The 25910-nt window shown below is 40.6% G+C and overlaps 2 protein-coding genes across 4 annotated transcripts in view; one reads left to right on the forward strand and one right to left on the reverse strand.

Annotated features, from left to right (window-relative positions):
• Positions 1-45: 45 nt before the first annotated feature.
• Positions 46-5182, reverse strand: LOC128855003 (yemanuclein). 3 transcript variants are annotated; one of them, XM_054089542.1, is made up of 9 exons: positions 5020-5182; positions 4212-4558; positions 3942-4151; positions 3132-3867; positions 2926-3070; positions 2606-2842; positions 2458-2529; positions 1240-2392; positions 46-1175 (listed from the first exon to the last, which is right to left on the reverse strand). In XM_054089542.1, exons 2-9 carry the CDS (start codon positions 4521-4523, stop codon positions 1101-1103), a joined length of 2940 nt encoding a protein of 979 aa, XP_053945517.1. In that variant the 5' UTR covers positions 4524-4558; positions 5020-5182; the 3' UTR covers positions 46-1100. The 3 variants fall into 3 exon arrangements, with proteins under 3 accessions (XP_053945517.1, XP_053945516.1, XP_053945518.1); XM_054089541.1 differs by having other exon boundaries at positions 4212-4670; XM_054089543.1 differs by having other exon boundaries at positions 2926-3058; positions 4212-5182.
• Positions 5183-9060: 3878 nt separating this feature from the next.
• Positions 9061-25910, forward strand: part of LOC128855008 (ubiquitin carboxyl-terminal hydrolase puf) — a 40503-nt gene continuing 23653 nt past the window's right edge. The window contains exons 1-6 of the mRNA XM_054089550.1: positions 9061-9623; positions 9844-11064; positions 11207-11881; positions 11934-11994; positions 12080-13088; positions 13171-13598. Of these exons, the coding sequence (XP_053945525.1) occupies positions 9581-9623; positions 9844-11064; positions 11207-11881; positions 11934-11994; positions 12080-13088; positions 13171-13598 (3437 nt within the window). The 5' untranslated portion in view covers positions 9061-9580. The remainder of the gene's footprint in view (positions 9624-9843; positions 11065-11206; positions 11882-11933; positions 11995-12079; positions 13089-13170; positions 13599-25910) is intronic.

A 25910-nucleotide genomic window follows, 5' to 3' on the forward strand; every position in this document is an offset into this window, starting at 1 on the left:
TGCAATTTCATATCATATATATTATATTAAAAAATACAGCTGATATTAAATCCGAATACTATATATTTTTATTCAGTGATTAAACTTTTTTTTGCAGTAATACAAATCAAATCAAATGAGTCATGCGCGTAACATGATGGACCTCTTGAGATCCTTACATACCATAAACAAAGGTGTTCCCCCACCGAATCGCTCAAGTGATGAAACAAAAATATTTATATTTGCTGCCCAGTTATTAATTACAACTACAATTTAATTTGAGAATACAAAGATAGAAGGTTGCATTGAAAAACTAATACAAATACAATGTAAAGCAATTGAATATGACAAAAATCAGTAAGTCAGGTTAGCTTTAGCTTAAAATAAATAGCATAAAACGCGCTTAAATGCTAGGTATATAGATATATGTTCAGATGTAGTACGGGTGTGTTTGCGTGTTGACTTATAATTGCAAAGACCGTAAATAAGAGGATAAATAAATTAAGTGTACATTGAACTGTAGTTGCAGAAAGTTATACAACGCACATTTAGTTCGAATGTTTATGCTAAAGTCGCTAAAAACAATAACGGACTGAATTAAAAATAACGCTTTCCCCGGGGACATCTTTTTCTCAACTGCCGTGCCTTAGTATAATACAAATGCGTTTTTACAAAGATAGCAAACGAGTTTTCGTCTATTACGAGCTTATTTTAAGATATTTGTTTTCTTTTCATTTTCATCCAGTTTGATGTAAATTCTAAAATCTAATTCGCGACTGTTGGGAATCTGTTGATTGTTGGTTTGTTGGCGGTAGTGTTGATGTCAATGACGGCGGGGGTTGCGCCGGTATCGGTAAAGGCGGCTGTATCAACGTTACTGGCACACTCGACTTCAAAACAGATGACGGCGGTGGTGGTGGTAATGATGGAGGTTCCATGTGTGTTGGTAAAAATAATGGCAGTGGTGGCAAAGCGCCAAATGGAGGTTTTCCCACAGTTACACCAGTTACAGTGCCTGCTGTTAAGAAAGCGTCAGTCGCTACGGATTGCGCTTGCGCAAAACGCGAAAGCGCTGCTGCTGATAAGGTGCTAAAATCGCTTGTATCAAAGGTTACTGGGGGTCATTGAGCGCAATAATCTTTTTTGGAACCATTTTGCGGTGATGGCAGATTAGTAGTCTTTTGTTGTGGCAAATCCTAAATGAAATATAATTTTTATTGGATTAACAGAAGAAATAATAAATGTATTAAAACTCCTTACGAGATCCTTAAAAGTGCGAACAACTTGCTTGTTGTCATAACTTGGAATGCCGCTCAACAACTCCATTCGTTTACTCTTGATATTTTGACTATTATTGTTATTCGCGTTGGTGTTATTATTGTTATTTGTTATAGTGGACGGACCCGACTGAAACGCATTCACATTCACCGTGTCCATTGCAAAGTTCGAAGATGCATTTTTCTTGTATTTTTGTTTCGGAGGTGCTCCCACAGGCGCTTTAACTGTGGCCGGATAAATACTGACGATCTCCACGCCATCCGATTCACTGCTGCTCTCTCGTCGATTTGGCGCACTCAGCGCTAAGGCAGTTTTTGTATTGGGTATTACAGTAATTGGTGCATTACTGCTCCCCGGTCGTAGCATTTGTTGTGATGTCAATAATATATCGCTCGGGCTACGGTAGTTATCTAGATCTATAACTTGTACGTTTGTTTCGCCCGATCTGGAATGTTTTGATTGTGATGGTAAGGGAGCCGCTGTGCTGACGATGGTAGTTGTTAACAATGGCGGAAGAGCCGAGGTCGATACTTGAGATGAGGTGATAACGGCGTTGCTGGTCAACACGTTTTGCATATTGAATTCCAAATTTGTTGAAGCAGGGACAAAAGTGGGCGGTTTTTTGTTGTTATCGAGATTGCTATTGGTGCCCGGCATATTGCTCTGAGCTTGTAATTTTGATGTTTTATTTGTCCCCTTAACGCCAGCTTTTCGTTTTAGACTGTTCGAGGCGCCGCTACTTGCTACGGATTCAGTGTCGGAATTGGCGTATGAACTGCGACTGCCCGTGGCGAATTCTTCAAACTGTTTCATATAAGCGTTATTAGAGGTAATGGTCTGTGTAATAGCAGCAGAGGAGCCCGAAACAGCATTGTTACTTCCCGTTGTAGGATTGGCCGGGTTAGAGTTACAGCCATTTTCCTTTTCTTTCTTCTTGTCTTTCGCTTTTTTTGCTGCTGACTTACGTTTTTCGATCTCGCGCTGAAGCTCCTCAAAGCGCATCCAATCTTTCGGCCAAAGCTCCACAACTTTATCTCGCAAAAATACATTGATGAAATCCTCAAGGGTTTCCTTCCGGGTGCCCAGCACTGGAAATGAGGTCCAACGCACTTGATAAACATCGTAGAGAAGATTTCTGGAATACGTCAATATTTACTTATATAAATTAGGATTTTTAAATTAATTTTTTTTTTTGCTTACCGCAGGTTATTATTCCATGGAAATCTCTTCTTTGGCATTTTTGGTGGATACTCGGCATTTATATTAACCGCGCTAAAAATATGATTTATGAGATGCATTATATAGGTATATATGTGCATATATGAGGAAATAAAAATATTTTTCTTACAGTTCAGCATGCTTTCGAATATCCGCTTCGAAGTTAGCAATGACGCTTGGCATTGCTTCTATGATCGCTTTTCGCAATTTACCAAGAGCTCTTTTGCTTTTCATTTTTTCCTCTTTAATACGCAGCTGTTTTGCTTTACGCAAGAAAAAATATTTAGGCAGCACAAGGTGATATTCTAAGTGTGCGAAAACCATGTTTCTATGAGCTTTTTCAACGCATAGCAATGCCTCGTCGATTCTATACCAAAATTGTATGGACAAAGAAAAAAATGTAATACCAAAACAAAAACAAGAAAATACGCAAGTTTCGTTAAAACATACTTCAAAAAGGCTTCAACGAGCGTCTCATCAAACTGGAAACGTTTACCGATCAGATTTTTCATTTTTATAATTTCTTTGAATTGTTGCACATCCGCTATAATTTCAGCTTCGATGTCAGGCAGTTTTGTGTCACCTGTACGTAACTCTAAACGTATTACACGATTATTTTGTTTCAATTTAATTTACAATTCTAAATTTTAACTTACTCTCAGTACTTTCACCATTGCTACTTTTCGTTTTCTTTTCAACGGGCACAGAGTCATTGGAGTCGCTATCATCGCTAGACTCATCCGATTCGCCACTCGAAGAAGAATCATCTTCTTCGGATGATTTACTGGCAGTTCCTTTCAATTCACCATTAATTGCCTCGGAATTTCCACTAGGTCCACTTCCGCTACCACCTTCTTGCATTTTTAAAAAGTTGTCGCGTTTTGCTTTTAGCATATCCTTTATGGTGGTAGTCTTAACAATTTTCTGCCGCACGCGTTCTTTATCCGAATCCGAACCAACGGACGAAGGTTTGGGTGAATTTGATGTGGACGAACTACCTATTCCTGAATTTTTTACCGACTTCCCCTTTTTAGCATTGCCCTCCTGATTGTTCTTGGGTTTTTTCGACGGGTTGGTGGTCGAGTTGGAACGGGGTCGTTTCTCTACAAGTTGCATTGTGGCACTGCCATTCTTGTTACCCTTTACGGTATCAGCACTAGATACTTCTCCCTCCGATTCCACATTTTCATCGGCATCTTCCTCACTGCTAGAGGAGCTATCTGAGGAAGATGAGGATATAACGCGCTTTCTCGGGCGATTCGGCATTTTTATAATTTCGTCCGTTTTTGTGGTCGTTGATTCTGTGTGAAGTTTTTGGAACTCAAGTGGACCACAGTTGATGTAAAAGCCGCCCTCTATTGTTTCCATCTCCTCCGGGATAATTTCATCATACTGTAGTAAAGTCAAGAAATTTGCACATTGTATGTAGCAAAGAACTTAGGTTAAGAATATAGTTCTATACTTACTGCTTCCGTATTGTCTATAAAAGAATCCGACTCATCATAGCCTAAACCTATGTCACAAAGATCATCTTTTTTGCTGCGACCTCGGCCACTGCCATACGCACTCCCATATTTCTTTTCTAGTTCGTGGGCGATTCGAGCTACATCATTGTCGTTGTCGTTGAATGGGTCAGTGAAACCATTTGCCTTTTGTTTCAATTTCTTCTGCTTCTTCTGCATTAGTGAAAAATATTTATAATAAATACTAATTTTAGATAAAAAGTATTTACATACCTTTTCCAAATGCAATAGTCGGGAATAATTAAATTCAGGATACTGGCAGGAGTCTGTAGGGAAGAGTTCTATTGTAAGCCGCATTGTTTTGTTGCTTTTACGATCAGCACTCGCACCAGTAGGGCCTACACGATCAGAGTTTTGTTGGCCAGAGAGAAAATCATCGCCGAAACGTGACGAGCTCGTGGTTAAAGCACCACTGTTAATACCCCCCGAAACACCGACAGTAACGCTGCCTCCAGCACTGAAGTTGATTGTAGACGAAGTGCTACTGCTCAAGGTGGTAAACGAAACTCGTTTCATTTCGGACATTTCAACATTCAGTTTTATTTTAACCAAGAAGAATTCTAAATATTAAAAAGTATTGAGGGACAATTTTTAGCGGAAGCAATTTGACCATTCATTACTCGCGAAATCTTTTATTAGTCAACACACACCTTCCAAAGGTTGCAAATAAAACTAAAAAAATCTTTGTTTAAATAATTGTTTATAGATTTTCTTTCTTTTTAATTATTTTTCCTTTTAATCGCGTCTATAGCATGCACTTCTTTTCTTCTGCTTTGCGCCATTGGCGCGTTGTATTATATTTGCCTCAACCAATTTTTTATTGCAAGCGCAAACGCACTCTCTTTTCTATCTTCGTTCCTTCGATCAACACTTTTCCACTCGTATCACACACAAAACACTAGAATGCGCTGCTCTTACAGCCACTGCTTTTATTTCTGCTACTGCGGCCTTTTTACCTATGCCTCATACCCAACTCTAAACCGACGACGTGACCAAAAGTTTCACACACTTTATAACTTACTGAAGATATGTTTCACTCCACAAAATTATAAAATTCGGTTTCTCCAACACGTCACGCACTGTTTTCTGAATATTTTAAGTTTCTGCAATTGAGGTGGTTGCCCTTTTGCAAATCTGCTAATTTTTCAATCCATAAGAGCTTAGCGTTTTGTTATTTTGGAGCATCTTACTATTTCTTCATTCCTCTTAATTCCACTCCGCGGTTGTATTTTCTTACAAAAAATGTACGATAATATAATTCAGCTGCAACTCTGTCCAAAAATAATTGAGAGCTACTAAAAATTTTAATTAATAAATGTATATGAATATACAGCCTATTAAAAAATAAATTAAAAAAATATTTATTTATTTCATTTTAATTAGACAATTTTTAATGATTAGTTTTTAACTTTCTTCTAGTACTTCAAATTTTTAAGCTTAAGCATATTTGCAACTCTGTATTGCAAGAAAAAATAAAACAAAGTGCATATGCTAATTTCGCCTTCTATGACATTTCGCGAATGTCACTTAATGCAACAATCTGAATAGGTTGATACAAATGTGGTTAACGTGTTGCCAGAAACTGAAACAGCATAGACACTCAAATTCATGATGCAATACATGCATATATCCAAAAATTATTAGTTATGCAATGTAATTCATTATATAATTGCAATGTTAGAGCATTCAAAAGGCGTGTTCGATTCGTCACTTATCTGCTCGCTTTGTTTGGGTTCTGCTTGCTGACGAAAAATTTGTTTGTGAAGGCAACAACAAAGTATCGAATGAAATTCGTCACTCGCTAAGGCAAACCGAATCAAAGACGGCTAAAATAACTTATAATTTTTACCCTACATCTACACCGGCTTAACATTTTATTTTAAAAAAGACACCAAGCAAATCAATTTATTAAGCTCTTATGCAAAAACTTAAAAGAGTAAGTAGTAGCTTGAATTAACAATTCGTTTTCGCTTCGAGTTAGATTATCATTGTGAATATTTTACAAAATAATTTACAAAACTTCATCGAGAATAAACGAAAACTTTACGTTGGTTTACAACAGTTATATGTGATAAGTCCTATTATTTTATGTGCTCGTTCTTTGTTTTTTCTAGATGATTAAATTTCGTGATAATAGAATATAAAACAAGAAATATTCAACCAAATTTTATTTTATAGGTGGCAATAATCAAGCGAACTGCTATAGAAAATAAAAAAATGGATGCGGCTCCTCAGGAGGAGAAGCGAAATTGCATTTTAATAAAATCTTAAGAAAATCTTGAAGTAAGATATTAACTAGGAGTCACATTTATTAGATATAACAATTAAAAAGACGTAACCAAACATATTTAAATGCAATAACAACTTAAACTGGCCTTAGTTTTTTAACTTTGGAATTTATTATAATAAAGATATTGAAGATATATTAATATTTAAAGGGTATACAAGAAGGCTAGAAATCAATTGTCCAATTTTGTTTTTTAATATCTTTTTTGTTAAATAAAAAAATTATTTCGAGTAATAGAAATCTTTATTTAGAGCTTTGCGCGCTCTTTTTCTTGTCTGTTTGTAACCTGCAGCCATCTAGTTCACGAAGTCACCAGCGAAAATTGAAGTCTTTCGATTAGCTATGGGCTTTCTTGTATTTTCATATAAATCGTTCTCTTACAGTATTTCTTTTGTTTAGACATTATCAGTTGTATGAGCTTTATCCAAAGTCACAAAAAAATATCTCCTACTGATGCTATGGCTCCTACAGAGTGCTTGAATTCAAAAAATTGTACGTTAAAATAAAATAATTTTGTTTTTGAAAGAACACTCATTATGAATATTGATTCGGTTTTAATATTCGAACGAACTATTTTTTTTGTGGTTTTCGTTAACTTGTCAAATGAAATGAACGGATATATAGTTTGACCGACAGTAAAGCATTAAAAACCTTAGGAATATTCAAGCGCATTCAGCTCATGGAGAGACGGCGGGCCGAAACTAAGAGAACTTGATCCCTCTCTTTTTATGGGGCAACATAAAATCAAGGAACAGCTTAGAGGTGAAGAAATAAGACTACGAAACTTAAGTTGTCTATATTATGGAAAGTCTTTACTTTGAGAGAATATTGAGAAGTGATTTAAGCATCTCATAAAAATCCCAAAGGAGAAACTGAGAATAGTCATCGAAATTCCATTCTCCAGAAACATCATTACACTTTTTGACGTGATAACGTCTTATAATTCGATTTAGCGGGCTGCACGCACGAAAAAATGTGTCGTTACCTTGCTCATTAGTGTTACCTTGCGCATTTGTCGTTACCTTGCTCATTTGTCGTTACCTTGCTCATTGCCGTTACCTTGAATGAACTGCAAGCGAAAGCGCGAAACCAACAAAGCAAACGAACGGCAACGTTCGACATCTTGCTCTCTCCTATTTAAGTGAGCGTATATATGTATGTATATGCGCATATGTACATATATAAATTCACGTATTTGTATTTGCATATGCCTTCTTATTGATTATTATTAATTTGATTTACTTGAAGAATTTAAAATAAAACCAAGTTTGTTAATAATACCTGTTGTTTTAAAGTTATTATTATTAATTTTTTTATTATATATGAAGGAAAAAATGTATGGTAATATTTACCATATACCTTATAAGATATGTTGTATACTAATATATGTGTATAAACATGCATATATGTACATATACAATTTCGCGCAATTTTCAAAAAGAATAAATCTATATGTAAAGATGCATACAAATCATATGGACATATCAAATATACGAATCTATTCCGTACGCAAGCAAATGTAAGCTAATGTGCTTGAACTGCAAGCGAGAGCCGCGGAACGAACGACAAAGAGCACAATCGGCCCCCGCGTTCGGTAATGTTCGACATTTGGCTCTGTCCTACTTGAGTGAGCATATATATGTATGTATATGCGCATTTGTATATAAATTCACATACTTGTATTTGCATATGCCTTCTTCCTGTGTGCATGGTAATGAACCATTTCTCTGTTGAGAATAGGACGATGATAGAAAAAGTAGGAAATGAAAGGGAGTGTTTCGAGTGTAAAGTGTCTTGAAAAAGGCAAATCGATGATGGTGACTCTTAGTGTTGTTGATTTATTAACGTCTGATGCACAATCGAAATTGAAGATATCTTGCATGAATTTGATAAATGTTTCGTCATTTTTCACGTTTGTGTAAATGTATCTTGACCTATTCCATTGCAATTCCATTTACCTCCTCCTCTATATCCATACAAAATATCTATCAAACAAATAAAATATAAAAGTTTTGTTTTGAAAATTGCAACCATTCCATCAATATTTTCTTATGACGTTGTCACGTTAAACTATCGTCAGTAAACCGACTTTACAGACAACCTATTTTTCTAGAACGTAATGCCATATCCTGTTACCAACACTTACTTGTCAATAAACTATTTTCGGTGGAATCTACTGAAATTATTGATTATGGAATTGGCATTAGAAAATAAGTTATGGATATTTTTTTTAAATGTTCAGCATTGACTGTTATTTGTATTGAAGGTCACAACATGAGGCATGCAATTAGTCTTGGCGTTTTGGCAGCTATATTTTTATTCTTTAGAAATCTTTGTAGTAGTACCATTATAAAATCAAAAGAGAAGTGAAGTTTTTTTCTAGTCGCATTAGCCTATTTAACATTTTTAGTGTATAAAGGCAGCAGATATATTGATTTACAGATATTTTTTTTATTTTTCGTTAAAGAAATTTTTTCCCTTGCTCAAAAATGTAAAGAGTGCTTTGTACGGAATTTTCTTTTTAATGAAAAGTTATGTGAAAAAAATATAGCTACGATAATCGTTCCGCATGCCATAAAATTGACAGTTTGCACACGATAGCTGATTGTTAACGGAGATGTGGAGCAAAAATGATAGAATATTATGTACAACGTGATGTTAAGAAAGTAGGATGTTAATAATAGGGCCGAGAATAAAAAGTTGTTGGGTTCGGAAAAAAGTACAATTGGCAGCACTCAGCAGATTAACGTACATCGACTTCTCCCACTTCTGCTTTCTTAAAATTAGTAACAGAAAGAAAAAAGATTCGAACAGCGTCAAAAAGTGAAAAGTGAGGAAATCTGCGCGAGAAGAAAGGAAAGGAAAATTCTTGTGTGAAAATTTGTGGATTTGAAAAAAAGTATCAATTAAAATAAAACATTGTTGCATTGACGAAAACTTAAATGCAAGAAGCTGGAATTACTCACATCTTTTAGAGTAAATGGGAGTCGAAGAAGTAAAAATACCGACGAAGCAGTATAGCAAGCAAATATACTCGGCTAAAGTAGCAATTGTAGATTCAGACCAGCAACTGCAAATACAAAAGCAGAGACAACGGCAGCAGCAACGACCACAACAGCACCGAAAAAGACAACGTCGGAGCGACCGTTGTGGCTAAATAGAAGAAGAGCCACAGGCAGCGGTAGCTCCACCGCAATCGGCAGCGAGGTAGTGTAATTGCAAAGTGCAACTAGGGCCTGCGTAAGAAGGTGGAGGAGAACAAAGGGGCGACTCATAGTAATTATAAAGTGGAACAATGTGTGACGTTTGCTCAGATTTTCTGCATTTGCTGGAGTCATGTAAGTATTAAAAAATCTTGGAAAGATAATAGACTTGCACCGGTAAAGTGGTTACGTTGACAACGAGTTTTTTAGCAATACTTACTTGGTAGTAGGTCATAGAGAGGGAGAGAGATGGATCTAAAATTTAAAACTGCGAAGTTCATGCTATTTGGGTTGATTTCTACTAATTACATGCAAGTTTTTTTGTATATTGAACTTATATTGTTTTGATTTACAGATGAACTTCGAATAACCAGTAACGATGCAAAACATTCAATTCTCTTGAAGAGTGAAATTGAAACAGCTTTTGGGTATATTCAAGCATGGCCACAACGCCAGTGTATGTGTCTGTATCGGGACCCGAAAAATTTCGAACGATTCAATCTTGTAGTTCAATCTATGATATGTTTGGCAGTGCACCACTTGAAGCATATTGAACGCTTGATTGACGACTACAAGCGACTGACAGCATGTAGTTTGGGGCAAACAACAACGGTTGCAGCTCAGCTGCAATCGCAGCCAGGTGGACAAACAGCAGGTGCTGGCACCTCTGACAAAAATACAAAATCAACATCTAATAAGAAGGCTGAGAAAGATTCAGACTTATCATTAGAAGACAATGCGAACCGTAATATTCGAGATGCAGAAAGTGGTACAGAAGAACTAAAGGAATCTAAAAAGGTCGAGCGAGATGTTAGCTCATCTCCGCCTTGCTTATCACCTTCATCACGTAACGTAACATCTCCAATAATTCCATCATCACCGCCACCACCTGCACCTTCAATGCGACTACCGCAATCGAACACAAATACATCAGTAACAGATATAGCCTCGAATGCCGAAACATCGATTTCTTATAAATCTAATAAAAACGCATCGTCATCAACATCTTTATCGCAAATAACTGAAGAACCATGGATCTTACCAGAAGTAGAAAAGCTCTTCATATTGGTATCTAAAGTGTTTTTGCTAAATTTTCCGTTATACATTGCATACAAGCACGGTACGCATGCGCGCCTTGACGATATCTCCGCCGAAGAGGCGCAACATTTAGCAATATTTTGTGACTTACACGACAATGAAATACCAGTATATTTGCTGCGCAATATAACATTGTTTTGTAATTCAGGCGGTTTCGCTGCAATGATGTTATGTTTCGAGCAGCCAGATCTACCAGTAACCACTGCACAGGCTATTACTGCCACTGTCTCAAACATAAAGCTGTGGCTTAATTATGGTTGCATCGTGCAGTTGTTTGTGCCGCTGCGCAGTCGAGTTCTTCAGTACATGTGCAAATTGTCAGATCAAAATTTACGTTCAGCAGCAACACGTGCGATGGCTGATTTTGTATGGTCAGCTGTTCGTGATCCGCTGGATGCTTCGGTCAGCTTTGATGTCGAGGGTCTGGCACTGGCATTCAAGTACTTTACATCAACCACACTTACAATGCGCTTAGCGGGTAATTTCCATTACATTGAATTAAAAAATAATTATAATTGAATTTAATAGTTTCCTGTAACCTACCTCTCTACTCTTCCTTTGTCTAAAATACCTAATTTTTCGTACTAAAAAAATTAAATTTGCCGAGTATATCCCTTCAGGTATGGCGCAGATAAACGCACATATTAACCTGTTCAACGAAATCTGCACCACTGAAACTGTTGGGGAGGTGGAGATAGTGGGTCAGAAAATTGCGAACTGGCTCACTGAAAATCAGATTATACAACATCTCTTCGGGCCTAACCTACACGTTGAAGTAATTAAACAAGCGCATGTTGTTCTTAATTTCCTTGCTGTGGAAAATCAAATTACTGAAGAGCATATTAAACTAATATGGCAAGCTACTCAACTTAAACATTGCTCCAAGACTATTTTTGATATATTGCCGGCGTTGGTAAAAAATCTGGCACCTCGTCCAGCTATGCATTTATACTCGTTACTTTGTCACATGGACCCTAAGGAACATACTGAGCAAAGCATTTATATTGCGTCTGCACTTACAAAATTAATTTGGTCTCGCGATAGTTCTCGTAATCAGATGAGCTTGATGCAGGATCATCTGCTGGCAGCTCATGTGACCGCTTCTAGCTCGGACAGTGGCAGTATGGACGGCAGCAACTCAGATGATGAGCCCGGAAATGGCGATGATAGTAGCCTAGCTAGTGGTACTCGCAAGAGTCCAATTGATATAGAAAATGTGGGATCGGACACAGGAGCACCGCCACCTTGCAAACAGGCTCGTCATAGGCGTCATGTTTGCGAAGCCAATTCTGAAGGCAAGTGTTGTCAAAAATAGTTTTTGTTTTACTCAATTTCAATAATTTACAGAAAAAGGAAGTCGTTCAAATGCCGAGGATTTAAATTTGATAAATCAAAAGATGGATATTAAGTAAGTCATATATAACTTAAAAACTATATTCATTGGTAATACCGATGTTTGTATTTAAATAATTAAATTTTTAATATTATTGTAGAATGCAAAATCACCGTATAGTGAACATAATCGACAATTCAAGTAGCGAGGATGACTTGCGACAGTCCGAATTGGACATTCAAATGCATCTAAAAAAATCGCGAAAACGTAGAAAAAATAGCAATCTGCCACTTACGCGTTTAGCGCACGAAATTGTTGAAGCTATCTGGGACGGTGGTGAGGACGATGATGCTAGCAGCGACGATGCGGATGATGCCGATGAAGCTGATGGCGAAGTTTTAAATGACAGCGACGATTGCAGTGAGAACGGGGGCCAAGTTGTACCTAGTGCCGTGCTAAAACATCTACGCGGAGAGGGCCCTTATATACGAGCTATTGACGAAACGCACATTAGTGAACTCCTAAACGGTGCCGAAATCGACGGGTATTCGTCACCAATGAGTAACAAATCTGAAAAAAATATGGCAGACTTCGACGACGAAGATGTCTCGCCATGCGAAGAGGAGTTAAGCCAATTGCATTCATTACGGGTCTCGCATAATTGTGTGCCGCCCGCTTTTGCGGCTGCTGCCATGGCTGCTGCACATTCGAGTATTCAACAACACCAGCAACAACAAAAGTCAGTTGAGGCAGTAACGGCGGGTGTCGTAGCGGATGTCGTAGCGGGTGTTAGTGATACCGTAGCAAATGCGGCCGCAGTAGCCGTCGCCGCAGCCACACGAGTAGATGCAGACTTACAACAACAAGTGGCGAATGCGAATGCCGCTGCAATCGCTGCCGCATTAGCAGCAGTAATGGTGCGACGCACTGGCGATCCAGCGGATGTCGATATGTTGGAAAATAATGCAAAAGTAATATCGCCGCAAGCGCAGTTCGCAGGACGTGTATTGCAAAGTGCTGTACAGCAACCGCAGCAAGGTGTGGGACAGTCAGTACCGTTGTCACCACAACAGACACCACCACAACCGCAACAGCCAAGTTTTAAGATCAACGATGTGTGCCAACCGGGTAACACTTTATTGTGGGATTTGTTGCAAGACGACAAAATTGTAAGTTGCAATTAGACTGAAAACAAGTTCGGTTATTAATTTTTTACTATTACTCTGACTTCTCCTGTTCTCATTGTTTCAGTTTCAATTGGGTGAATCCTTGGCACTTGAGGCAGAAAAGGCATTAGCTACTTTGCTTTGTTTTAGCATGGACCGCCAGTTACGTACGAAATTTATAGAAGGTTGTCTACAAAATCTGGCCAACAACCGCAGCGTGGTTGTGAGTCTGCGACTGTTGCCTAAGCTCTTCGCATCATTTCAGCACTTTCGACCAGCAGACACGCACCATGTGACAATGTGGGCTGAGAGGCAGCATCGAATGATGTACCATTTCTTTAATAATATAAGATTTTATGCTAAACGTTATGCGGAGCTCCAAGGCAAATTGGCTAGTGGGGGTGGCGAAACTCCTCCTGACGCTGTTATGTACTCCCATAAGACTCAAGTCTCGGTGCGCCTACACTTTTTGTCTTCCATTTTTTCGACTTTGGGATCACCAAAAACTTTTCGGTGAGTTCACGCATTTTCTATGTATATTAAATATTATATTAAATGCATTCTTGCCCTAATCACTATTAATTTTGCAATCACTTGAAATTTGCATTTTCTAATAGGACTATCAATAAGTTCGTGCGGTTTTTTTTCGAAATTTGAAACTTTATTGACGTAAAATGGTTACAAATTTAATATTCAAAATATTGTCCATCGCTTACTACTACTTTTTCCCATCTTTCTGGCAATTCACGGATTCCCTTTGTGAAAAATTCGGTCGGTTTTGCCGCAATCCACGAATCGATCCATTTTTTGACTTCATCGTAATTACGGAAGTGCTGGTCAGCCAGGCCATGTTGCATCGATCGGAAGAGATAGTAATCGGATGGCGCAAGGTCTGGACTATACGGCGGGTGGGGTAGGACATCCCATTTGAGCGTTTCTAAGTATGTTTTGACCACTTGTGCAACATGTGGCCGAGCATTGTCATGTTGCAAAATAACTTTGTCGTGTCTATCGGCGTATTGCGGCCGTTTTTCTCGCAGTGCTCGGCTCAAACGCATCAATTGTCGTCGGTAGACATCCCCCGTAATCGTTTCATTCGGTTTCAGTAGCTCATAATACACAACACCCAGCTGGTCCCACCAGATACACAGCATAACCTTCAGGCCATGAATATTCTGCGCCGACGTCGATGTTGAAGCATGGCCAGGGTATCCATACGTTGCCCGACGTTTTGGATTGTCGTAATGGACCCACTTTTCATCGCCAGTCACAATTCGATGCAAAAAACCCTTTCTTTTGTGCCGTTGAAGCAGTTGTTCGCATGCCATAAAACGGCGTTCAACGTCTCTTGGCTTCAATTCATACGGCACCCAATGGCCTACCTTTCGGATCATTCCCATGGCTTTTAAACGTTTGGAAATGGTTGATTGATCAACTCCCAAAGTTTTTGCAACCTCTTCTTGCGTTTGAGCCGGATCTTGATCGAGCAATTCCTCCAATTCGGTATCCATGAACTTTGGCGGCGCACCCTCGCGTTCTTCGTCTTCCAAGCCAAAATCACCACTTTTAAAGCGTGCAAACCACTTCTGGCACGTTCGCTCAGATAGAGCATGCTCACCATAAACTTCCACCAAGATACGATGACTTTCGGCTGCTTTTTTCTTCATATTAAAATAATGAAGAAGAATTCCCCGCAAAAACACATTATTTGGCACGAAGTTCGACATTTTCAAGTGTGGTAAAAATATTGTTGTTTACGCTTCAAATAAAAAACTTATACTGACGTTTGTGCCTTACGACAGTAGCTCTCCAATGAATGTTTGGAAATGTGGATCGATGGAATAATAATCAAGTTACGCCATCTGTTGTAAAACCGCACGAACTTATTGATAGTCCTATTACATACATAAAGGTTGTGCAGCACACTTTAAATTGTCTTTAGAGAAGTCTTTAGCGTGTTCGGCGATTTTCTGCTATCGACTCTTGGCTCTCCTGGAATCTTCCATTGGGACGATTGGGCTTTGCTTTCGATGCCATAATCATATACCCATGATTCGTCATGACCCTTTTAAGCAAATCTGGATCAGCGTTGACGTCATTCAACAATTCCTGAGCGATGCTTATGCGACGTTGTTTTGGGCCAAAATTTTGGAACGAACTTCGCTGTCACACGCTTCATGCCCAAAATTTCCGAAAAGATGGCATGGCATGAGCCAACCGATATGCCGATATCCTCATGCCTACACGAAAGGGAAATCGGTAGAGACAGCTCTACATAACCTTATTTACACGGCAGAGAGTTCACTGCACAAACAGGAATTTACTTTAGCCGCTTTCCTTGATATTGAAGAGGCCTTTAACAATGTTGAAGGGGGGGCAATTACTGCATCACTCACTGATCTTAGGGTAGAACCGGGCTTGGTAGGCTTCATTGGCAAAATGCTAAATAGCAATCGGTGCTCAGGAGATTGGTAAGTAGAGGTACACCGCAAGGTGGAGTCCTCTCACCGTTTTTATGGAACGCAGTTGTAAATAAACTTCTGTTAATACTGGAATCGGTGGGCTGTAAGGTGATAGCTTACGCCGACGATGTTGTTATTGCTGTCTCTGGTAAATTTGTATCTGCTCTAGATATACTTTCTAGGTGGGCAGGAAAGTGTGGTCTAGGAGTCAACCCAGACAAAACACAACTCATATTGTTCACTAGGAAACACAGAATCCCTCAGCTAAGTCCAATTACGCTCAAAGGGGAAGCTCTTGTGATTTCGGAAGAAATCAAGTACTTGGGACTAAACATAGATAGGAAACTGACTTGGAAGTCAAACACCTTAGAAAGGGTCAGGAAAGCGAACCTAGCTTTCTATGCCTGTAAGAGAGCTTTAGGGAAGACCTGGGGAATTAAACCTAAGGTGGCTCATTGGCTCTACACTGCTGTCGTCAGACCCATTCTTCTATATGGAAATGTTGTCTGGTGGTGTGCTATGCAGAAAAAAACCGATTCTAATTTATTGAATAAGGTGCAGAGATCAGCGGAACTAGCAATATGTGGCGCCATGAAAACCACGCCATCCATGGCTTTGGACATCATGCTACATCTGCCACCCCTAGATCTCTTCTGCAAATACTCAGCGGCCTGCGCCGCTTTAAGGCTCAAAGCGAGCTCACAATGGTGAACTGTCACACATGGACATTCAACCATTTTAGACTCCTATACGGATATACCCAGTGACTGTGATTATCACCCTCCCATTCTTTGCTTCGAAAGGAATTTCCTAATGAAAATCCCTTCTAGACTGGAATGGCTTGAAGAAGATCCAACACCCAACACACCCGTTAAGATCTACACGGACGGATCCAAAATGGACACCGGTGAAGGATCAGGGTTATTTTGCGAAGAGCTTTCTATTAGTGAATCCTTTAAATTACCGGATCACTGTAGCGTTTTTCAAGCGGAAATAAACGCTATTCATGAAGCCTTAAAATGGTTAAAGATAAACAGAATATCAACAACGGATATCTGCATTCTATCAGACAGCCAAGCTGCCCTACGAGCCCTGGATGCATTCCAAACAACATCAAGGAGTGTCTTACGTTGTCGCCAATCTCTAAATGAGATGGCCAAACAATATCGTATAATATTATGCTGGGTCCCAGGCCACAGAGATATACCAGGGAACTGTAGGGCAGACCAACTTGCAAGAGAAGGTACCTGTATGCCAGACATAAGTAATTTTATGGAGATACCTCTCGCAACTTGTAAGCTTCTCATTAAGGACGCACTAATCAATTCTGCAAATCAGAGATGGATTAGCGCTAACACCTGCGAAATTGCTAGGCAAACATGGCCAAGGCTAAATTTACGTCTGTCCAAGAGTATTATAAAACTGAGTAGACTTCAAATCAGGACCTTAGTAGGGGCCCTCACAGGACATTGTCTCATAGGAAATCATGCAAGGAGATTAGGCATATACACGCATGATTTCTGTCGTAGTTGCACCTTTTTTGCACACCTTTTTTGCACATGCCCGGCTCTAGCCAGAAGCAGAAACCGATTTTTAAAATCCTACTTCTTAACGAATATAGATAATCTTTACACTTTAGGTATCAACAACCTTTTACGCTTTGTCAAAAGCTCAGGATGGTTCAATATGGAAAGGGAAATGTAGCCCAGCCCCCGCGGCTCACAACGGACCCATTCCGTGGTCTAAGTGGCATCGTTGTCTCTATGTGCGATGCGGCTGCCAAACCTACCTACCTATCCTCAGCAACTTCTCTAATTGTGATTGGACGTTTCTCCATAATAATTTTCCTCACTTTCTTAACATTTTCATCGGTTGTTGTTGTGCTGGGGCGTCCAGAGCGAGCGTCGTCATTCACATCTTCTCGACCTTCCGTGAAAAGCTTATACCACTTGTCAACTTTTTTTCGACTCAGTGTACTCTCACCGTATGCCATTGTCAACATTTCAAGAGTTTTTGAGCTTAATTCCATTTTTTACACAAAATTTGATGCAACTTGTCTTATTTATGCCTGTCTCAAACAAACTAAACATGCTATATTGCTAAAACCGTGTACCAACATAAGAAAATAATAATAATCATAAGTCGAATGTAAGTTATTTTTTGAACACACCTCGTATATTGTAAGGGGTAGCCATTTTGGCTGCTTGTTCTCCTATAGACCAAAAGTTAGTTATCACTGCCGTGAGCCTGCAGGCATCCCTTCGTTTCATATTTATCAATGTTGATTCGCACAATCCGCGATTCGTAGGTTGTTGTTGTTGTAGCAGTATCTTCGCCCTGTCAGTGTAGTGTAAATTACCGGTCGTCTTCGTCTAGCTCATCTAACGGTAGGCCCAGGAAACTGGCAGTTTCGACGGGTTGGGTCCAGAGGGAGAGAGGTGTTAGATGAGTGGGTTTGATGGGGCATGTGAAGAGGTGGTTAGTGTCGTGCGGGGTACCTTCACATGCAGGACATATGTTTAGTATGTCGGGGTCGATTCTGGATAGGTAGGAGTTTAACCTGCTACAGTATCCAGAACGTAGTTGTGCCAAGATTACGCGGGACTCTCGAGGAAGCTGGAGCTCTTCGTCTGCGATGGGTGGTGGTTGGACTCCGATAACGGCATTCGGGGGTCGGGAGCTTAGGAAGGTGGTAAGTGTCTCCCGATGAATGTCGTTCATAGCCTGTCTGTATACTGTCCGATCCTGGAGAGGTCTGTCCGTTTTGTCCTGGATCTCGTCCACGTAGTTGAGGAAGTGTCTCCTGATGTGCCTGGGAGGTGGCTCAGGCTCGAGTAGGTGTCTGCATGGGTGAGGCCTACGGTGACACCCAAGCAGAAACTGCTTGCCGAGCATTTTGTTATGCTCCTTAACCGGGAGCATGTGCGCCTCGTCATGTAAATGGTAGATAGGGGACATCAGGAGACATCCTGTCGCGGTCCTGATGGCAGTATTCTGGCAGGTCTGAAGCTTCGTCCACTGCGTATCACTGGTTCCAGGCGACCAGACAGGCGCGGCATAGTTCAGAACCGGTCGGCCTATTGCTTTGAAAGTCGACAGCAACATTTCTTTGTCTTTGCCCCAAGTGCTGCCGGCAAGCGACTTGAGGACCTTGTTGCGATTCTGTACTCTCGTTGGAATAGCGGTTGTGTGCGCCGAAAAGGAGAGCAAGCTGTCAAAGGTGACTCCCAAAATTTTGGGGTTGTTTATCGTCGGAATTGGGGTATCGTCGACGTGTACCTGAAGTGGCAGCTTGACCTCCTTTGTCCAGGTGGTAAATAGGGTCGCCGTGGATTTAGTGGGAGAAAGTTTTAAGTTTCTCGCAGTGAAGAAGCGAGAAAGGCTGGCGAGGTAGTCATTTACTTTTGAGCATAGGCCATCAATGTCATTGCCCGACGCCATTATCGTGCAGTCGTCGGCATATGAGACCAGTGAGACTCCCTCTGGTGGCTGGGGGAGTTTCGAAATATAGAAATTAAAAAGCAAGGGTGAAAGGACACCACCCTGCGGTACTCCTTGCTTTATTTTTCTCTGTTTTGAGGTTTGGTCTCGAAATACTACCGACGAGTGACGACCACTCAGGTAGTTCGCGGTCCACCTCTTCAGCCCTGGCGGGAGTGTCGACTGTAAAATGTCATCTAGTAGCGTGGCGTGGCTGACTGTGTCGAAAGCCTTTTGTAGGTCCAACGCTACTAGGACAGTCCTCTCGCAGGGGCGGTTTTGGTTAAGGCCGCGGTTTACCTGGGTGTTTATGACGGTGAGTGCCGTGGTGGTACTGTGCACTCTACGGAAACCATGCTGGTGTGGGGCTGGAGTCAGGTGTTGAGTGAGGAGTGGGAGTAGAAGGGCCTCAAGTGTCTTCACTACTGGGGAAAGGAGAGTTATCGGACGATAAGACTCCCCTTGGTTGGCGGGTTTCCCAGGCTTCAGCAGTGGGACCACTCTCCCTAATTTCCACTTATCAGGAATGATGAGAGTGGCCATAGACAGGTTGAAGACCTTTGTGAGATATTCTACTCCCAATGGACCCAGCTTTTTCAGCATCAGCATGTTTAGTCCGTCGGGGCCAATGGCTTTTGATGGTTTCATGTGTTTGATGGCCCCCTGAACCTCGTCGCTGGTGAAAGTAAGCGGTGCACTGTTGTAGGGCAGTTTGTGCAGCCGTCTGGTGGCACAACGTTTGGATCTGTCGACCGGAGGATGCAATATAAATTGCCGGCTAAAATAGCTCGCGCATCTCTTCGGGTCCGACGAAGTACGACCGTTGAAGGTGATATCCACCTTGTCGTTGTGCTTCGTCGGGTTCGACAGGGACCTTACGGTGGACCAGAGCTTGCTCACACCAGAGGTGAAATTACAGGACTTCAGATGCTCTACCCATTTGGTCCGCTTATGTTGGGTGACCAGTTGCCGGATCTCCAAATTGAGATCCTTTATACGAGGATCCCCGGGATCGGCCTGGCGTAGACGGTCACGCTCGTTTGCCATAACGGCTGCTTCGGCTGGGAAATTGGGACGTAATTCCCGGATCCGTCCAGCAGGTATGAAGCGAGTCGCGGCGGCTGTAATCGCCTTGCGGAGTGCGCGTTCGCCTGCGCGCACATCGGTGGGAGTGGGTAGGGCTGCGAAGATGTTCTCAGTAAATTCCGCGAATCTGGTCCAATCAGCTTTGTTAAAGTTGATATATGACCGGTGATCCGCGGAAACAAAATCGGCGGGTCTCTCGATCGAGATGATAATGGGCAAGTGGTCTGATGCAAGCGATAGCATAGGTCGCCAGGTTATGCTATTTATCAGTCCAGCGCTAGCAATTGTTATGTCAGGCGAGCTGCTACAATTGCCCACTACCCTAGTGGGGGCGTCGTCGTTTACAGTGCTGAACGTCGAATCGTCTATCTGCTCTGCCAATAGCTGTCCCCTACGATCATTTGGCAGGCTTGAATGCCAAAGATCGTGATGCGCGTTAAAGTCACCTACTACCAATCGGTTTTCTCCCCTGATGAGCGCACCAATATCGGGGAGATATCCTGCCGGGCAGCAGGTGACAGGGGGTATATAAATATTGTAAATTTCGAGCTCGGCATCGCCTGACCGGACAGCTATACCGTGACGTTCTAAGGTGCTGTCCCTGCGGTCGATGCCTTCATCAATAAGACGATACTGCACTGAATGGTGTACTATGAACGCTAGGCCACCACCGTTGTCTCGCTCGCGGTCCTTTCGGTGCACGTTATAGCCGTCCCTGGTAATCAGGGGGGAGCTAGCGTGCAGTTTTGTCTCTTGGACCGCAGCTATCTTAATTCCGAACCGACTCATGAAGTCGACTATCTCGTCAATCTTACTCGTTAGTCCGTTGCAGTTTAGTTGCAAAAGCTTGAAGCTTCGCGGGAGGGTCGTCGTAATTCGGGGGGTGAGGGATGCGTGATGTTGTCTGCGTTGGTCCTGCTGTGCGTTCCGCAAAATGGGGAGTGGCCTGATGTTGTCGGGTGGCCGCGCCACGGTGGGCGGTTGCGGGTGCAGAGCTCTGCAGCAGGGGGCAACGTAGTCGCGTGTCCACTCACGGGTGGTGTGCAGGCCGGAGCACCTCCGAAAGTGACACCAGCCACTGCAAGAACTGCATTGGACAGTTGTCAGGTTCCGAGGTACTACGGTCTGGCACACGGAGCAGACTGTGCGGGGGACCAAGAGCTGCTGGTTTGTCCCCGCACTGGGGTAGGAGCAGGAGGGTTGTGGGTTGGAGAGGGGGCTCCTGGCCGTTGAGGTGTTGTTAGTGGCGGCAGTGTGATGTGCCGGCACTGAGGGCAGTGTCGCCGTAGAGGCGGTGACCGCCTGTGGGCGGGAGCAACACGTGGCCACATACCTTGTGGACCACTCCCTGTGAGTCTTAAGGCCTGAACAGGTCTTAAGATGGCACCACCCGTTGCACTGGTTACACCTAACCGAGGTGGAGTTCGGGTGGAGCCGTTTGTGGCAAATGCAGCAGTAAAATACTTCAGGTCCGGGGTTGGGTTCGACGCCAGCCCGGAAGAGAAGTATTTGGAGCAAACTGGCTGCAATGAGTTGCTCCTGTGACGAAAGGTTTAGGGTAAAATACGGTGCACTAGACAGGACTAGTGTACTGGGGCGGCAGCCCTTGGTCGGGAATAAAAACCCGAGTCATTCCGGTAACGTAGAACCGGCTGCCATGGGAACGCTTCGTAGGTATTTTGAAGAGATTGCATTATTGATTGCACCCAGTGGTATGAATACCTTTTCTGCAAAAATGTTACCCATGGCAGATGCCCTTCTGACAAGTTCGTCTGATTTTTCGTTTCCTTCAACATTCCGATGCCCCGCGACCCAGATTAAGGAAACGTTATGGTTTTCGCTCAAGGTGGTAATAAGGGTACTCCTACACAAAGTGGGACTCGCGGGAATATTTCGTTGGTTTTATAATTATCTACACTTGTAATCATATTTGGCACTTTCGATTTACCACCTCTCTGCTCTCTAGAGAATTCCGCTAGCTTACAAGCGATATTCTTAGGCCAGTGCTTTCAAGTATAAGTAGGGATCTTTTTTTTATTTTGTTTTTATTATATTTTGCTTAAAGTAGCGGAATGCTTTGAAAAGTAATGGAATTACAAAGCAGTTTGAGTGTCATGTCGCTTGTCCTCCTTTTTGGTGGCACAATTTCAATGTGGGCTCCTTCGATGCGTTCTTAAAACACAATTTGCTCTTCACTCAATGACAGTGAATTAAAATATAACCGATATCACTTAAACATTAGCAATAGCTTTGGAGAACATCGTCATAATATTGGCTGGACTGTTTCTTCGTTTGCTGATCCGGTCGTTGTTTGCTTAAGTGTTTTTTACTTCCGTACGTAAATTGCTGAGAACATTGTTACTATATATATTATTTTACAAATAATCGAGATTGGCAAACTCATGTGATCAAATAAATCTCGGAAGCAGCATACCTCATGTACAGCAAACCATAAAAATACCTACAAATTTCAAACGAAAAGATGTCCGGAACCCTTTTTCCGTATAAAAGGCACAATTTTGCTCCATATAGTGTTTAATTAAATTTCTAGGATTATTTTTACACATCAATTAGATTTGTGTTTCTTATTTGAAGTCCAGTAAGAACGTAGCGAGTAGGAACTTCTGAATTTCACGTTTTCGATTTTTAAACTTGTTTCGTTAACAAACATACAAAAAGCCTACTGAATTTGATGGTGAAAATTAAACAGACAGAAAATTTATTAAGGGGGAAGTCTACTGTGACAAGGGAAAAACAGGCTTATTTTCCGGATTTTATTTCTAACAAAATATTGCTCGTACATAAAATCTATTTAAACTCTTATCTTTATTATATATTTAAGTTTTTGAAAAAAAAATTTTAAGTCAAAATATTCAAAATGGCCGCTGTGGCACTTCTGCAAGCGCAGGTCCGCTTTTCTTAGGTGCCTAAACGGTGTACATGAAATCTTACGTTTCAGTGATCTAAAACAAAAAAACAAAATATTGTTATCATATACATAGTATTGACTCTCGTCTGACGTAGGATTATGTCGATAAAAAATTTTGGCGTTGAAAAAAAAATTCTTGAAATTTTTTTCTTTTTTTTTGCCTAAAATTGATGTTACTATTGTTTATAACAATTTAACAAATAACAATATCAAAAAAATCCTATGTCAGACGAGAGACACTATTACAGAGAATATATAATTAAATTTTTAAGCTGATTCATTTATCAGAACTCGAGATATCGTGTACACCGTATACAAAAACTTAGTTTCGAGAAAAATGCGTTTAAAGTTTCACTATAGCAGGTACGCGCTTTGGAGCGCTTCGGGAAAAGATCGAAATTTCAACGAAGAAAAATTTAGCCAGCTGTAACACATATTGTACCTTATTTAAGAGGGTTCAAAGTATTTTTTAAGCTAATAAAAAAAAAATCGATTTTTTGAAAAATTCACAGTAGACTTCCCCCTTAATCGATTCGTTGAAAAACTTTTTAAATTTTTAAATATTTTTTTGTAATATGTTTTTTTCGAATATATCTTTTTTTGGAAAAACGTGCAAACGAATTTTTTTAGTGTGAAATGTCTCCTTGACAACGAGCTGAATTTTAAATTTTTTGATCGATACTTTACGAGATATCGATCATTACAGCCATCTATTGAGAGAATAATTGATTGCTTTTTCACCAAACTAATATTATAGCGTCCTTTGCCGTCCATGTATTCATGAGGAAAAACTCTTGCTGAAGATGCCGGAGCAATTGTGGTAACATGGGTGCAATCAAAAGCGCCTATTACTTTCTTAGAGCCAAATTTCTTATGAAAACTGAAAATGTGTTTGTTCTGATAAATAGTCGTATATCGTCCCCTTAGTATTAAAATAGCCTATAAATTTTTTGATGTTTTGAGAAAAGGAATTTCAAACTTTTTGTCGAAAGTAGCTCTCACTCAAATCTCGTTATGTCTGTAAATATTTATTATTTTTTGACTGACGTTTTGATCCACTTTGTGGAACTAGAATTTGACAAAATTTTGACCACATATAAAATCGACGATGGAGAATCCAAAAATTCAATAAAAAAATAATAGCCTATGAGCACATAGGCTATTGTTATACTAAGGGGACGATATATTTCTGCGTATGAATATTTAACTAACTCCAAGTTCAAACGGAATTCTAGATTTCCGAGCGTAGTTATCATGCAATTTCAATTGTTATGTAAAGTCCCAGAGCAATGGTTTCGCAAATATAAAAAGCTCTTGAAAGTAAAATTTCTTTTTATTCGTATTCATTTATGGTACACATTTCTTGGCGATTATTTCTTGACCTGGGAAGTTTGCAAATGGTCTCACTGGAGGGAATAGTTATCTTCTTAAAGTGGTTTAATTAGGGCTAAGTGGCTTAGTTAGGGGATGGAAATTAAATGCAGGTATCACAATGGGCCTTAGGGCCACCGAGCGTCTTGTCTTAGACAAGCAACCTGGCTAACCTAACCTAAACATTGAATCACGAAAACATTTCCGCCCTAAATCAAATAAAAGCTAGCAATATCTTCCTCAATATTTTACTTTTAGTGATTTGAAAAAATAGCGACTGTTTTTTGCGACCAGATACTGCCTGCTAAATAGCAACTGATTTAGTAATGACATTTCACCGTCTCCATTTGTGATTAATTTACTGAATAGAAGCTTTTTCCGAGATTTTTTCTTTTAGTTTGAATGCGGTTTATTATTAACAACAACAAAAAAAAATTGCCGTCAGCTCTACAAAAATACAACATTTTTTTTAGTAATAGCTGCGTTGCTGCTTGGATAGTTATGAATTTGAATTGTTGATCGATTTTATGTTGTCTGTAATGGGATTCTTGAGAATATCGATAAATTTATTTTTGCGATAACGAAGAAGATGGGTTTCAAATTTAACACATTTTGGCAGAGCAGGCAGATTAGTGTTGATGGGTGTAGTGAATGTGACCGAGGCGGAGTCTCGTGAATGCGTCGATGTGTCCTTTGGAAATTGTTGTTGGCTAGATAGGGATCGTGAGCTCTCGATTTCTAGCTGTTTAATGGTGGTTGTAAATATGCCAATCCTGTATTCTTTTATATTGAAGGTGTCTTAGGATTAATTGGTGGACTCCGTTTTTTCTATTATGTTTTTTGTTGTAACAGGTGTTATATGCACTGATTTTGCGGCGTGACATACTCCCTCGTTGCTGCCCTGAATAGCGATTTTTCCAGGTGTCTACAGAAGTTTGATCTTTTATTCGTTTTCGATAAGCATACCTCTGATTGAGTTGCATGTAATTGAATTATGAATTAGATTTTGGACTCTTTTTAAGGACCGACAAATAATCAGTGCAAATGAGATTTTTTGAAACACTTAAACATGGGGAAGATTCATTGTGATACCACTGCAATTTTTCCTTCCACTGTGGGTTCCTTTTTAAACCTTTATGAACAAAGCTTCGTTAGTTTTAGATGCGCTATATCCGCTGCATCTACAAGGTTTGATTGAAACGTAATGAACCTTCCCGCGCGGAGCGTCTGCCAAGCGATCAACCGAATCGGCTGGTGGGGGAAAATGATCGTTGGACCTTCCCCTTCCACTAGAAACTGGTCCCAGTTCGCTGGCAACAGCGGTGCAGTCAACATCGCTCCGCGCGTGAAAGCTGTTTTGAAAGTGTGTTAGGATTTTGCAGTGGCGAAAATGCAGCGATCGTTGGAGCAACGTTACTCGATCAAATTTTGCGTAAAGCTAAACAAAACGAGTACCGAAACCATTGGGCTTGGAAGGACCGCTACCAGCGGTGTATT

The sequence above is a fragment of the Anastrepha ludens genome, chromosome 2, assembly GCF_028408465.1.
Source record: "Anastrepha ludens isolate Willacy chromosome 2, idAnaLude1.1, whole genome shotgun sequence".
Taxonomy (NCBI): Eukaryota; Metazoa; Arthropoda; class Insecta; order Diptera; family Tephritidae; genus Anastrepha; species Anastrepha ludens.